Below are 16,926 nucleotides of genomic sequence, written 5' to 3'. Positions count from 1 at the left end.
CCATTGATAACTGTTTTTCTTCGAGGTCCATAGGGTCCACAGGGCACCCACCCTGACGCACCTGGCTTCATTGGGTAATTTTTCTTTCGGTCACAGATTCCCTCATCTTGTGTAAGTGTGTTTCTGGTGTATGATTGTTCTTCCTTCTCCTTTCTTTCTTTCTTTCTCCTGCCTTGGGCTTGTTTAAAAAACTGAAGCCCTGTGGCCAGGGTATATGTGAAGGAGGACCTGAGGCATCCTGGGAGCTGAAAACTTAAATGTTTGGTGCCAGAATCACTCCAACCACATTATCCCCATGGTATCCCTGTAGACCCTATGGACCTCGAAGAAAGAGAGTTATCAATGTTAAGTCTACCAGAACTCTTAATTTCTATCTGTGAAGAAAAACCTGTGATCGCCTGGTGGGGCAATGTCTTCCTATGACAATGACAAACACAGCCATGTCCACAAGATTTTTATTGGAAAATGCTCCATAAATTGACACAAATAACCAATAATACTAAAATTCAAAGACCTCAGCAAAACATTCAAAATGACTTATCAAGTCACAATCTGCCTGGCTCACATCACCCCTACGTTTCCATTCGTGTGTTCTGGGTTCCGTAGTTGTAAAACAAATGTGGTTCCTTCAATGATCAGCCCCTGTCAGGTCAGAGAGAGAACATGGAAATGAGGACAGTACAGGACATTTAGGTATACAGGATCAACAGGATATCTGTAAAAGGTCCACTCAATACATTAATGGACTATAAAATTAGATATATGGTAAGAACTTACCTTTGTTATCTCTCTTTCTTCGAAGTCCATAGGGTCCACAGGAGACCTTGGGGTTTAGGTGATGGCAAGAACATCCGGGCACCGCACAGTTAATTTTTTCTCCCAGGATGCACTGGGCCTCTCCCTTAACCCCGCCCATGGGCCAGAGGTACCTCAGTTCGTAACAAGCCAAAGGCCGAAGGAGGATAAAAGAGTGGGGAACACTCAAGAATCACATTCTCACATATAAGGAGACGGAAAATCGGTGACCAGAGCAAAGCCCATCTGAAGCAAGGAGCGTCAGGTTGGTTGCCCTGTGGTCCCTATGGACTTCAAAGAAAGAGATAAAGGTAAGTTCTTACCCTCTCTCTCATTTTCTTCTTCAGGGTCCATAGGCTCCACAGGGAGACCTTGAGAATGTCCAAAAGCAGTCCTTCAAGGGTGGGGATGCTCCTGAACTGACAGGAGAATCCGGCGCCTGAAGGAAGCATCCCGAGAAGCAAATGTATCAAATGCATAGAACTTTAAAAAGGTCTGGACAGAAGACCACGTGGCCCCTTACAAAGCTGAACAAATGTCCTAAAGCAGTCCGTCAAGGGTGGGGACGCCCCTGAACTGACAGGAGAATCCGGCACCCGAAGGAAGCATCCTGAGTAGCAAATGTATCAAATGCATAGAACTTTAAAAAGGTCTGGACAGAAGACCATGTGGCCGCCTTACAAAGCTGAACAGCAGAGGCGCTATGTTGAGCTGCCCACGATGGACCCATAGACCGAGTAGAATGAGCAGTAACAGAAGGTGGTACAGGAAGGCCCTCTTCAATGTAAGCCTCAGATATCGTCATACGAATCCACCTAGCCAATGTCTGCTTATTGGCTGACCATCCCTTCTTGTGAAAACCGTAGAGGACAAACAAGGAGTCTGATTTCCAAAGGGAACTGGTACGGTCCACATAAGTCCTGAGAGCATGTACCACATCCAATGAGGCCTCACCTGCCGAGAGGTCTGGGGATTGAAAGGCCGGAATAATAATTTCCTTATTAATGTGGAAAGTAGAGACCACCTTAGGAAGAAACATGGGCGAGTCTGAATAACCGCCCTGTCCTGGTGAAAAATCAGAAATGGGGAACGACAGGAAAGAGCTCCTAAATCTGACACCCGTCTGGCCGAAGCAACGGCCAGAAGAAAAATAGTCTTAGCCGTCAACCACTTTAGAGCAACTGAGGCCAGTGGTTCAAATTGAGGGCTCTGGAGAGCCTAAAGGACAACAGCCAAATCCCAAGGAGCCACAGGAGGGACAAAGGGAGGCTGAATCCGCAGGACACCCTGCAGGAAAGTACGAATGTACAGTAAAGGAGCAATCCTACGTTGAAACCAAACTGATAGCCTCACTGAAGGTACATGTTTCGGCTCTAAGCGGAGACCAAGATCCAAACCCGCTTGAAAAAAAGCCAAAACTCTAGGCATCTTAAATACCAGAGGGTCATAACCCCTGGGACGACACCACTGAAAATAAGTATGCCACACTCGGTGATATATACGAGCAGAGGCTGGTTTACGGGTTCTGAGCATGGTACGGACCACAGAGCTGGAAAAACCTTTGGACCTTAAGAGGGAAGTCTGAAGAGCCACGCCGGCAAAGACATATGACCCATGTCCGTGTAAAGGCAAGGACCCTGAGACAACAGGTCCAGACATTGAGGCAACAGCAACAGAGTGCGATGGAGAGACTCCGAAGACCTGAGTACCAATGTCTTCTGGGCCACGCTGGAGTCACCAGCAGGACCATTCCCCCCTCTTGCTTGAACTTTCAAATGACCCGAGGAAGAAGGGAGACTGGAGGAAACAGGTACGCAAACTGGAAGGTCCACTTTACTGACAGAGCATCGACCAGGAGGGTCCCGGCGTCTCTTGTCCTGGACGGTAACTTGGCAGCTTGTGGTTCAGTCTGGAGGCCATGAGGTCCACTTCTGGAAGGCCCCACTTGTCCCACTAGGAGTTGAAACACCTCTTGGTGTAGAGACCATTCCCCTGGATACACGTCGTGATGGCTGAGGAAGTCTGCTTCCCAATTGAGGACCCCCGGAATGAACACTGCCGATATGGCTGGGAGATGGCCTTCCGCCCATGTTAGAATGCGTGATACCTCTGTCATCACCGCCTGACTTAGAGTTCTTGATGTAAGCCACTGTTGTGGCGTTGTCTGACTGAACTTGCATGGGTTTTCCGTGAAGTACGAGTTTGGCTTGCTATAGGGCCCTGAAGACCGCCCGAAACTCCAATATGTTGATTGGTAGAGCAGACTCCTCTGCTGTCCACCATGCCTGAAATAAGTGTGGACCTGTCACTGCGCCCCAACCCCGGAGACTGGCATCCATTGTCAGGAGGACCATTCTGGAATCCAAAAGGGGCGCCCGTTGGTGAGGTGACATATCTGAAGCCACCAGGCAAGGGATAGACGCATCGCTGGAGAGAGCACCATCATTTGTGCCTTTATCCAATGGGGTAATCCATTCCACCTGGAGAGGATCAACTTCTGCAGAGGCCTGGAATGAAACTGGGCATATTCCTCCATGTTGAATGTCGATACCATGGACCCCAGTACTTGCATTGCTGAGTGGATTGACACTCGGCGACTGTGGAGGCATCTGCGTACTCGCGTCTGCAAAGTGGAGATCTTTTCTGCAGTCAGAAAGATTCTCTGCTGTTGCGAATCCAACAGAGCTCCCAGATGGAGCATCCTCTGAGATTGAGTCAGGGAGAACTTTGTCCAATTGATCAACCATCCGTGAGCCTGAAGAACAGACACTGTCAGCCGTAGGTGGTGTTGAAGTACTTCTGGAGACCCTGCCAACAATGAGAGGTCGTCCAGGTAAGGCAACAGTCGAACCCCCTAATGCCGTAGCTGGGCTGTCATGACAGCCATAACCTTGGTAAACAATAGAGGAAGCTGTGGTGAGACCAAACGGCAGCACCCAAAACTGGAAATATTGTTGCTATATAGCAAAACGAAGGAAACGCTAGTGAGATGAAACAATTGGAATATGCAGGTATGCATCCTGAATATTCAGCGATACCATAAAATCCCCAGGTTCCATAGCCAGTGTAATTGAGCGTAGGGTTTCCATCCTGAACCAAGGTACCCTGAATCTGTTCAGGCACTTGAGATTGAGTATAGGCCGATATGATCCGTTTGGTTTCTGGACCAGAAAGAGATTGGAGTAATAACTGGTTCCTGTCAGGGCTCAGCCGGGGATCGGCTCCCGCTTACTGCGCCGCCGGCTTCCCCTGTCATCCTGGGTGGTCGGGCAGCTTGCGCGACGGCGGGGGAGAAGCTGAGTATTCTCCCCGCATGCAGTGGCTTCCTGGTGGGCTGGTATCCGGCATCGCAAGTCCGGACATGGGCGCCGCCATGACAGTCGGCCCATGTGACTGTATCCTTCTCCCTGATAGGTCCGTGATCAGCTGATGCTGTGCACCTGTCTAAGGGTTCCCCTGGGTATAAAACTGTTCCACAGGTTCCAGGAAATTGCCTGAACAACGGTTGTCTCCTAGCGTGCTATAGTGAGTTCCCGGTCCAGGTTCATAACCTTCCTTGTAGCAGCAGTGTTATCATCTCTACCTGTGTGCCTTCCGTCTCTGTAACATCCGTGCAGCAGTGTATACCATCTCCACCTGTGTGCCTCCCGTCTCTGGTGAATACCCGTGCAGCAGTGTTACCACCTTTACCTGTGTGCCTATACGTCTCCAGTGAACATCCGTGCTACAACGTATACCACCTCTACCCGTGTGCCTTCTATCTCTGGTGACGTCTCAAGTAACCGTGAGTTGCTGCCCACTTGAAATCCTTATTGACATTTGATCCTCGTGTCAAGGTGTTTTTCTATACAGTGTTTTAAGGGACTGTTTGGTGCCTTACAGGCATATCCTCGCTGGGCCACGGGTGTAGTGTCTCTATCCCTGCAGGGCTTGGGTACCTGGTCAAAGGACCGCGACCTGCTCACGGGGTGCAGCTAAGCCCATATCCCAATTGGGGGTTTCACTGGCGAACACCATCCTGTGGGTTAGACTCCGCACCTTTGCCCAGGTCTCGCCAACACTCAAGACCTGTGGATGAGGAGAACGTACATCCAGGCTCCTCGTCTCCGCTTCTTTCCCCAACTTAGGCCCACCACGTCCTCTTCTCTAGTCTCAGACGTGACAGTTCCTCTCTGAGGTAACGGGACAGGGACAACTCCTGCTCGAAGCAAGGATTGTATGGCTTTCTGGATTTGTAATGCCTTGTCTTTGTCTGACAGAGGGCTCGTGCAGAAGAATTGCTGGGGAGGCCTTCTACGGAAGGCAAGGGGGTAACTGTGAGAGACCACTTTTCTCACCCAAGTGTCTGTTGTGGTCTGGCACCAGCACTGGGCGAATTGAAGAAGTCGACCTCCCACCTTGGGATCCCCCAAGGGGAGGCCCGTCACGTCAGGCTGGGGACTTGTCATGAGATTTGGCCGCAGGACGTCTTCTACTCCAAGCCTGCTTCTTGGGCTTGGTAGTCTTTTTTTTTTTTTTTTTAGGACTGACTGTCTAGGAAAAGACTGACCCATAGGCTTACCCTGGGGCCGAAAGGACGAGGTCTGAGATCCTGAGGAAGCAGATGCAAAAGGCAGACGCGCAGACTTAGCTGCTGCCAACGTACCCACAATCTTGTCCAGGTCTGGACCAAACAAGATCTTACCATTATAAGGCAAACACTCTAATCCTTTCTTAGAGTCCGCGTCTGCTCTCCAAGAAAGCAGCCATAAGGAATGGCGAGCGGACACCGCAGCAGCCAGAATCCTGGAGGATAAAAGGGTGCCGTCCAAAGCAGCCTCATGGATATATGTAGCCGAATCATGGAGGTTACCCAACCGAGTCACTTGATCAGTGCTAGCATCCGATGAAAAAGACTCCTCTTGACTTTAAACACACCTCTACCTTCCTATCAATGGTATCCTTTGAGGAAGAAATGGACGGCATAGGTAGAGTAGCACTTTTTATTTAAGCGCGTCACACGAGAGTCCACTGCCAGAGGTGATTCGAATTTAGTAAAATGTTCGTCAGGAAAAGTATAGGCATAAGCCCAGTGTCTCTGAGGCTGAAATAGCTTCCCAGGTGATTTCCACGCCAGTTCCATGTGCTCCACTAGCTGGTCAGATAAAGGCAATACAGCAGAAGTAGTCCTTATTTCTTTGACCAGAGCATGTTTGGACCGGGGAGCAGGAGGTTTTGACTCTCGCTGAGAGGGCTCAGAGTCATCCTCCTCTACCATGTCGAAGTCGAATAATTACATGCGACCGCAATTCAACTGTTATCGGACTATTTGGTCGTCTGCTGTCCGATTTATGTTGGTACAATTCACGACGCACCATTGCGTGCGCACGCACCCGGTGTGCGCACGTATCCACACATTTGCACAACACTAAATAGCGAATAAGATAGAACACTGACAAACACAATATTCATGCAGGGTTTAGTTAGTAATGAGAAACAGCTTCTGTATACATGTCTGAGAAAAGTAATTAAAAAAAAAAAATACACCAGGATACTGTGAGTGTTTTACATATACATTGGGAAGCCCCGCATACAGACAAGTGTGGCTGTGGCAATTGAAATATAACCCAGACACTGATATGCACAATTGAATTTGTCTGAATGAGAAGTTAGAAACAATGGAATAGAAGTACTGACAAGTGTTTTCTAAATAGGCAGAGGAAAACCTTTGAATTAGCTATCAGACGAAATGGCAACGGCAGTCAGCTGGTGGTCTCCACCCTGCTTGAAAGTGAACCTCACTGCTTGTAACACCTTGCACTGTAGTTTTAAAATATGCTAGAAAGGGTAATATATATATTAAATCCATCATAAATACACTGAATTGCATAACACACACACATAGACTTACATGCATAAACACTGCACATTACGCACAGTTGCGCTGTTTATCATCAGGACTCTACACAAACGCATATTAGCAACTTTACGCAAGATTCTCTTACACTTACACATACATACATTTCCTAAAAGGTTCCTTAGTATAAAGGCTAATATTAGAAGGTTTATTCGTTATTGTATAATGTTATAAAACGCATGTATTTGATATCTATAGTTTAGTATGTTGTAGCCACATCGTGTTTGGTGCTATTCTAAACCACATTTTATCTGCAGATCTCTGGTTCCATCGGCAAGGAGATCGCAACATGCGTCTGCAAGTTATGGATTATAGAAAATTAGGTGTTAGAATGCATTCTGTATGTAGTGTCTATTGATTAGTTAAAACACACACAAAGAGCCATTGGAGGGCTGAACTACCATTGTACAAACTGACCTATGACAGAAGAACCAAGAGGAAGAACCAATGGGATTATGCCAACTCGTTCCTATTGTATTGCCTGCTCTCTGTAAGGGTATATATTCAGGCGCTCTATATTCAGTAGTCATCATATTCTTTCTGTTGACGGAGGCTTCACCTTTGATGCCGGAAATCTGGATCCAGAGCGCCTGCATAATGTATTGACTGTACCTTGTTTATGTATAATCTTTTGCGCTAATTGTATTTTAGATCAAGGCGTGTAACTATCTGCTTTTTGGTGAATAATATCTTTTTGTGCTTTGGAACCACAATCAAAGTCTGGAAAGCATTTATTTCTTGTGCGATTTATAACGCTAAATAGTGACATTTTGGATATAAAAGTTATTAGGAATTGATAACCACCTCCCCGGTATCAGTGTCATCATCATCATATTGTGTAGATTGTGATGACGGAATGGGCCGTTTGCCCGGTCTAAGGGGTTTATCCCCCGCAGCATAGCCTGGAGGGTAACAGAGGTATCTGTCAGGTTCTGCACTGTAATAGACAGTGCATCCATCCATGGCGGTGGCACAGATTGAACCGGCACGGGGGAAATCTGTAAGGGCTGGCCCCATGAGGACAAAATAGCCCTGCTGTGTGAACCCCATCTGGGGAAACACAGGGGGTGCTGCCCATCGCCCTGCCATGGTCCCAAGGAGGCTCTTGTGTAGTACTTGGGACTACAGAGGGGGCTGGAGGATTATGACATCTGAAACATAATCCTTCGATGGCCAAGGCACCCACACCTAGTTCCACAGTACAAGATTTACATGACTTGAGCAGGACTGGAGTGGAATCGTGAACATCATCCCCACTGTCAGACATAGCCATGATGGAAGTGTACACTTGTTTGCGAAAAACCACACAATAAACATATACATATATATATATATATATATATATATATACACACACACACAAATACACACACACACATATATATATATATATATATATATATATACACACACACACACACACACACACACGTGAGGTATAATAACCACCCTGACAACACTTGCAATTGTAAAGGTTCAGAAAAAGAAAGGTATCGTTATAATGGCTGACAGTTGAAAAATACAGTCAGACAGCGCTAGCATACGGTCACATACAATGCAGAAATAACACCTGCACAATGGCACTACACATCAACTACCCAGACTAGGTGTCTGATAGGCTATAGCGCCACACACGCTGACCAGGAGGAGAGGTATGTAGGGGGACCCAGGCTCCATGTTCCCTGAGAGATCTGCGACTTAGCCAGGGAGAAAATGGCCGCCAGAGACCTCAGAAGGGGTCGTCCTGTGGGAGAAGTGCTGCTGCAGCTCAGCCACGCAGTGGAAAGGCGCGCTGTGCAGCAGGGAGGAGCCGGCTGTAAACAGGGAAGGCTGCCTCCCCTGGCCGGCGATTAACCTTTAGGATGCTGGTAAGTTTTTAGGTTTACTGCGCTCCAGCACAAATGCCCCCCAGGTTATTGTGGAAGCGCAGGTTCCCAGGCCTGGTTCTACTGCCTTCATCCCCCGGATCACTACCTGCGTCTCGGCACCGACGGGGTGTAGAGCGGCAGCATGGACGACCCACTGGACTGTCCGCGCTGTCCACTAGTAAAAACGACAGAAATCTTCAGGGGCTCTTAACACAGCCCCACTGCGCTACAGTGACCAGACTCCGGCCGGTCACCAAACGAACTGAGGTGTCTCTGGCCCAGGAGCGGAGTATAGGGAGACGCCCAGTACATTCTGGGAGAAAAAATTAACTGCGTAGTGCCCGGATGTCCTTGCCATCACCTAAACCCCAAGATCTCCCTGTGGAGCCTATGGACCCTGAAGAAGAAATACACTTTAATCAGCTGCAGGTAGCAGAGGGGAGCTGGGGCAGTGTGGTCAGAGGCGGCAGAGGGGAGCTGGGGCAGAGTGGTCAGAGGCGGCAGAGGGCACCGTGGTCAGAGGCGGCAGAGGGCACCGTGGTCAGAGGCGGCAGAGGGCACCGTGGTCAGAGGCGGCAGAGGGCACCGTGGTCAGAGGCGGCAGAGGGCACCGTGGTCAGAGGCGGCAGAGGGCACCGTGGTCAGAGGCGGCAGAGGGCAGAGGGGTCAGAGGCGGCAGAGGGCAGAGGGGTCAGAGGGGAGCTGGGGCAGAGGGGTCAGAGGGGAGCTGGGGCAGAGGCGGCAGAGGGGAGCTGGGGCAGAGGGGTCAGAGGGTAGCGGGGTGCTGGGGCAGAGGGGTGTTGGGGCAGAGGGGAGCTGGGGCAGAGGCGGCAGAGGGGAGCTGCGGCAGAGGGGTCAGAGGTGGCAGAGGGGAGCTGAGGCAGAGGGGTCAGAGGTGGCAGAGGGGAGCTGGGGCAGACGGGAGTTGGGGCAGAGGGGTCAGAGGTGGCAGAGGGGAGCTGGGGCAGAGGGGTCAGAGGTGGCAGAGGGGAGCTGGGGCAGAGGGGAGCTGGGGCAGAGGTGACAGACGGGAGCTGGGGCAAAGGGGTCAGAGGTGGCAGAGGGGAGCTGGGGCAGAGGGGTCAGAGGTGGCAGAGGGGAGCTGGGGCAGAGGGGAGCTGGGGCAGAGGGGTCGATGGTATTCTAGGGCTGGAAAAGATTATATGATTTTGCAGTTGTAGTTACCTGTAGTGCACGGAAAGCGAACTCTGCAGCGTCTTTACTGGTGTAGTTTATAAAAGCGCAGGTTCTGCTATAGAGAATACGCATTGAATGTATGGGACCAAACCTGTGAAAATGAAGAATTATTTAGTAAAAGGATAAGAAAGAAGAGATAATATGTCGATCGAAAACGATCAGACTGGAGACAGTATTTAGCAGAGGCCTGAGGGACAGAGGACAGAGAGACAGCAGAGGCCTGAGGGGCAGAGGACAGAGAGACAGCAGAGGCCTGAGGGACAGAGGACAGAGAGACAGCAGAGGCCTGAGGGACAGAGGACAGAGAGACAGCAGAGGCCTGAGGGACAGAGGACAGAGAGACAGCAGAGGCCTGAGGGACAGAGGACAGAGAGACAGCAGAGGCCTGAGGGACAGAGGACAGAGAGACAGCAGAGGCCTGAGGGACAGAGGACAGAGAGACAGCAGAGGCCTGAGGGGCAGAGGACAGAGAGACAGCAGAGGCCTGAGGGGCAGAGGACAGAGAGACAGCAGAGGCCTGAGGGGCAGAGGACAGAGAGACAGCAGAGGCCTGAGGGACAGAGGACAGAGAGACAGCAGAGGCCTGAGGGACAGAGGACAGAGAGACAGCAGAGGCCTGAGGGACAGAGGACAGAGAGACAGCAGAGGCCTGAGGGACAGAGGACACAGAGACAGCAGAGGCCTGAGGGACAGAGGACAGAGAGACAGCAGAGGCCTGAGGGGCAGAGGACAGAGAGACAGCAGAGGCCTGAGGGGCAGAGGACAGAGAGACAGCAGAGGCCTGAGGGACAGAGGACAGAGAGACAGCAGAGGCCTGAGGGACAGAGGACAGAGAGACAGCAGAGGCCTGAGGGACAGAGGACAGAGAGACAGCAGAGGCCTGAGGGACAGAGGACAGAGAGACAGCAGAGGCCTGAGGGACAGAGGACAGAGAGACAGCAGAGGCCTGAGGGACAGAGGACAGAGAGACAGCAGAGGCCTGAGGGACAGAGGACAGAGACAGCAGAGGCCTGAGGGGCAGAGGACAGAGAGACAGCAGAGGCCTGAGGGGCAGAGGACAGAGAGACAGCAGAGGCCTGAGGGGCAGAGGACAGAGAGACAGCAGAGGCCTGAGGGACAGAGGACAGAGAGACAGCAGAGGCCTGAGGGACAGAGGACAGAGAGACAGCAGAGGCCTGAGGGACAGAGGACAGAGAGACAGCAGAGGCCTGAGGGACAGAGGACAGAGAGACAGCAGAGGCCTGAGGGACAGAGGACACAGAGACAGCAGAGGCCTGAGGGACAGAGGACAGAGAGACAGCAGAGGCCTGAGGGGCAGAGGACAGAGAGACAGCAGAGGCCTGAGGGGCAGAGGACAGAGAGACAGCAGAGGCCTGAGGGGCAGAGGACAGAGAGACAGCAGAGGCCTGAGGGACAGAGGACAGAGAGACAGCAGAGGCCTGAGGGACAGAGGACAGAGAGACAGCAGAGGCCTGAGGGGCAGAGGACAGAGAGACAGCAGAGGCCTGAGGGGCAGAGGACAGAGAGACAGCAGAGGCCTGAGGGGCAGAGGACAGAGAGACAGAAGAGGCCTGAGGGGCAGAGGACAGAGAGACAGCAGAGGCCTGAGGGGCAGAGGACAGAGAGACAGCAGAGGCCTGAGGGGCAGAGGACAGAGAGACAGCAGAGGCCTGAGGGGCAGAGGACAGAGAGACAGAAGAGGCCTGAGGGGCAGAGGACAGAGAGACAGCAGAGGCCTGAGGGACAGAGGACAGAGAGACAGCAGAGGCCTGAGGGGCAGAGGACAGAGAGACAGCAGAGGCCTGAGGGGCAGAGGACAGAGAGACAGCAGAGGCCTGAGGGGCAGAGGACAGAGAGACAGAAGAGGCCTGAGGGACAGAGGACAGAGAGACAGCAGAGGCCTGAGGGGCAGAGGACAGAGAGACAGCAGAGGCCTGAGGGGCAGAGGACAGAGAGACAGCAGAGGCCTGAGGGGCAGAGGACAGAGAGACAGAAGAGGCCTGAGGGGCAGAGGACAGAGAGACAGCAGAGGCCTGAGGGGCAGAGGACAGAGAGACAGCAGAGGCCTGAGGGGCAGAGAGACAGCAGAGGCCTGAGGGACAGAGAGACAGCAGAGGCCTGAGGGACAGAGAGACAGCAGAGGCCTGAGGGACAGAGAGACAGCAGAGGCCTGAGGGACAGAGAGACAGCAGAGGCCTGAGGGACAGAGAGACAGCAGAGGCCAGAGGGACAGAGAGACAGCAGAGGCCTGAGGGACAGAGAGACAGCAGAGACCTGAGGGACAGAGAGACAGCAGAGGCCTGAGGGACAGAGAGACAGCAGAGGCCTGAGGGACAGAGAGACAGCAAAGGCCTGAGGGACAGAGAGACAGCAGAGGCCTGAGGGACAGAGAGACAGCAGAGGCCTGCGAGAGACTCAGATCCTCAATTACGTTTAAAAATTAACTTATTATGTCAACAATAAACTCTTTAGTTGACAACTTCTAGTATAGTATAAATAATGTATCAGTGAAATAAAGAACACAAAGAAATATCCACCTGATACAAATGATGTTAGGGGAATGTGAATATCATTCAGGGTAAATCCCATTTGTGTTACATGTGCTTTATGTATCAGCAAACACCGTGTATGAGATATGACGTAAGACTGATGAGAGATATGTTGCAGTGCAGGAATCGCTCGGGGAGAGGCTGTTGTAATCTTATCCTGGGATCTCAGACTTTGCCCTGTGTCCAGTGACACCAGTGGAATTTGGCTCTATGATGTTTGCAGGCAGATCTCAGGACACTGTGCATTGGCTTCTGGGGTTCCCCCCAGCGTCAGTGACATTACATAGTACTATTAGAAGGGGCGCCTGCACGGTTGGTGGACCCCTGATATCTGCAGATTCATGCAGGGAGCCTCAGCACACAGGAGCAGAGGCCGAGGGACCTACACTACCCGACATCACGGATCCCCGGGAGCACCACCGGGGCACATAGCTGACACCACCCAGGCCAGTAATACCCTTAGGACCCTCATAATAAGAGGAAGTCTGCAGGAGCAGTACTGTGAGAGGGCCATGATTGGGTTACATCAGACGAGGATAGGATGTGTAGTGTGTGATAATAGGGCTATCAGCAATTAACCGCGTACCATAGCCAAAGGTGACAGACTAAACACTACAAGCTAGCGGTACGTTACACATAGAAATATGAATAAGCACAGGACAGGAGAGCAGTACATGACACCATAGAGATAGGAATAAGCACAGGACAGTACATTACATGACACCATAGAGATAGGAATAAGCACAGGACAGTACATTACATGACACCATAGAGATAGGAATAAGCACAGGACAGTACATTACACCATAGAGATAGGAATAAGCACAGGACAGTACATTACACCATAGAGATATGAATAAGCACAGGACAGTACATTACACCATAGAGATAGGAATAAGCACAGGACAGTACATTACATGACACCATAGAGATAGGAATAAGCACAGGACAGTACATTACATGACACCATAGAGATAGGAATAAGCACAGGACAGTACATTACACCATAGAGATAGGAATAAGCACAGGACAGTACATTACACCATAGAGATATGAATAAGCACAGGACAGTACATTACATGACACCATAGAGATATGAATAAGCACAGGACAGTACGTTACACCATAGAGATAGGAATAAGCACAGGACAGTACATTACACCATAGAGATATGAATAAGCACAGGACAGTACATTACACCATAGAGATATGAATAAGCACAGGACAGTACATTACATTACACCATAGAGATAGGAATAAGCACAGGACAGTACATTACATTACACCATAGAGATATGAATAAGCACAGGACAGTACAATACATTACACCATAGAGATATGAGTAAGCACAGGACAGTACATTACACCATAGAGATATGAATAAGCACAGGACAGTACATTACATTACACCATAGAGATATGAATAAGCACAGGACAGTACAATACATTACACCATAGAGATATGAATAAGCACAGGACAGTACGTTACACCACAGAGATGAATAAGCACAGGACAGTACGTTACACCATAGAGATGAATAAGCACAGGACAGTACGTTACACCATAGAGATATGAATAAGCACAAAACAGTACATTACATTACACCATAGAGATATGAGTAAGCACAGGACAGTACATTACATTACACCATAGAGATATGAGTAAGCACAGGACAGTACGTTACACCATAGAGATGAATAAGCACAGGACAGTACGTTACACCATAGAGATAGGAATAAGCACAGGACAGTACATTACACCATAGAGATAGGAATAAGCACAGGACAGTACATTACACCATAGAGATGAATAAGCACAGGACAGTACATTACACCATAGAGATGAATAAGCACAGGACAGTACATTACATGACACCATAGAGATAGGAATAAGCACAGGACAGTACATTACATGACACCATAGAGATATGAATAAGCACAGGACAATACGTTACACCATAGAGATGAATAAGCACAGCACAGTACGTTACACCATAGAGATGAATAAGCACAGGACAGTACGTTACACCATAGAGATATGAATAAGCACAGGACAGTACATTACATTACACCATAGAGATATGAGTAAGCACAGGACAGTACATTACATTACACCATAGAGATATGAGTAAGCACAGGACAGTACGTTACACCATAGAGATGAATAAGCACAGGACAGTACGTTACACCATAGAGATAGGAATAAGCACAGGACAGTACATTACACCATAGAGATATGAATAAGCACAGGACAGTACATTACACCATAGAGATAGGAATAAGAACAGGACAGTACGTTACACCATAGAGATATGAATAAGCACAGGACAGTACATTACACCAGAGATATGAATAAGCACAGGACAGTACATTACATTACACCATAGAGATATGAGTAAGCACAGGACAGTACGTTACACCATAGAGATAGGAATAAGCACAGGACAGTACATTACATTACACCATAGAGATATGAATAAGCACAGGACAGTACATTACACCATAGAGATATGAATAAGCACAGGACAGTACGTTACACCATAGAGATAGGAATAAGCACAGGACAGTACATTACACCATAGAGATAGGAATAAGCACAGGACAGTACATTACATTACACCATAGAGATATGAATAAGCACAGGACAATACATTACATTACACCATAGAGATGAGTAAGCACAGGACAGTACGTTACACCATAGAGATGAATAAGCACAGGACAGGACAGTACATTACACAATAGAGATATGAATAAGAACAGGACAGTACGTTACACCATAGAGATGAATAAGCACAGGACAGTACGTTACACCATAGAGATGAATAAGCACAGGACAGTACGTTACACCATAGAGATATGAATAAGCACAAGACAGTACATTACATTACACCATAGAGATATGAGTAAGCACAGGACAGTACATTACATTACACCATAAAGATATGAGTAAGCACAGGACAGTACGTTACACCATAGAGATGAATAAGCACAGGACAGTACGTTGCACCATAGAGATAGGAATAAGTACAGGACAGTACATTACACCATAGAGATAGGAATAAGCACAGGACAGTACGTTACACCATAGAGATGAATAAGCACAGGACAGTACATTACACCATAGAGATGAATAAGCACAGGACAGTACATTACATGACACCATAGAGATAGGAATAAGCACAGGACAGTACATTACACCATAGAGATAGGAATAAGCACAGGACATTACATGACACCATAGAGATATGAATAAGCACAGGACAGTACGTTACACCATAGAGATAGGAATAAGCACAGGACAGTACATTACACCATAGAGATATGAATAAGCACAGGACAGTACATTACAGCATAGAGATATGAATAAGCACAGGACAGTACATTACACCATAGAGATATGAGTAAGCACAGGACAGTACATTACACCATAGAGATATGAGTAAGCACAGGACAGTACATTACACCATAGAGCTATGAATAAGCACAGGACAATACATTACATTACACCATAGAGATGAGTAAGCACAGGACAGTACATTACATTACACCATAGAGATATGAATAAGCACAGGACAATACATTACATTACACCATAGAGATGAGTAAGCACAGGACAGTACGTTACACCATAGAGATGAATAAGCACAGGACAGGACAGTACATTACACAATAGAGATATGAATAAGAACAGGACAGTACGTTACACCATAGAGATGAATAAGCACAGGACAGTACGTTACACCATAGAGATGAATAAGCACAGGACAGTACGTTACACCATAGAGATATGAATAAGCACAGGACAGTACATTACATTACACCATAGAGATATGAGTAAGCACAGGACAGTACATTACATTACACCATAGAGATATGAGTAAGCACAGGACAGTACGTTACACCATAGAGATGAATAAGCACAGGACAGTACGTTACACCATAGAGATAGGAATAAGTACAGGACAGTACGTTACACCATAGAGATAGGAATAAGCACAGGACAGTACGTTACACCATAGAGATGAATAAGCACAGGACAGTACATTACACCATAGAGATGAATAAGCACAGGACAGTACATTACATGACACCATAGAGATAGGAATAAGCACAGGACAGTACATTACACCATAGAGATAGGAATAAGCACAGGACATTACATGACACCATAGAGATATGAATAAGCACAGGACAGTACGTTACACCATAGAGATAGGAATAAGCACAGGACAGTACATTACACCATAGAGATATGAATAAGCACAGGACAGTACATTACAGCATAGAGATATGAATAAGCACAGGACAGTACATTACACCATAGAGATATGAGTAAGCACAGGACAGTACATTACACCATAGAGCTATGAATAAGCACAGGACAGTACGTTACACCATAGAGATATGAATAAGCACAGGACAGTACGTTACACCATAGAGATAAATAAGCACAGGACAGTACATTACATTACACCATAGAGATATGAGTAAGCACAGGACAGTACATTACACCATAGAGATAGGAATAAGCACAGGACAGTACATTACATTACACCATAGAGATATGAATAAGCACAGGACAGTACATTACACCATAGAGATATGAATAAGCACAGGA

General features: G+C 48.4%; 1 protein-coding gene across 2 annotated transcripts in view; it reads right to left on the bottom strand.

Annotated features, from left to right (window-relative positions):
* Positions 1-441: 441 nt before the first annotated feature.
* LOC148431077 (uncharacterized) overlaps positions 442-16,926 on the bottom strand; it is a 54,724-nt gene continuing 38,239 nt past the window's right edge. For both annotated transcript variants that reach the window (XM_088466364.1, XM_088466365.1), the window contains exons 8-9: positions 9,745-9,847; positions 442-642 (exon numbers count right to left, since the gene is read on the bottom strand). In XM_088466364.1, coding sequence (XP_088322490.1) covers positions 562-642; positions 9,745-9,847 — 184 coding nt within the window. In that variant the 3' untranslated portion in view covers positions 442-561. The remainder of the gene's footprint in view (positions 643-9,744; positions 9,848-16,926) is intronic.

The sequence above is a fragment of the Taudactylus pleione genome, unplaced genomic scaffold (assembly GCF_031769625.1).
Source record: "Taudactylus pleione unplaced genomic scaffold, aTauple2 ptg002940l, whole genome shotgun sequence".
Classification (NCBI taxonomy): domain Eukaryota; kingdom Metazoa; phylum Chordata; class Amphibia; order Anura; family Myobatrachidae; genus Taudactylus; species Taudactylus pleione.
This window is presented reverse-complemented; position numbering and strand designations above follow the sequence as displayed.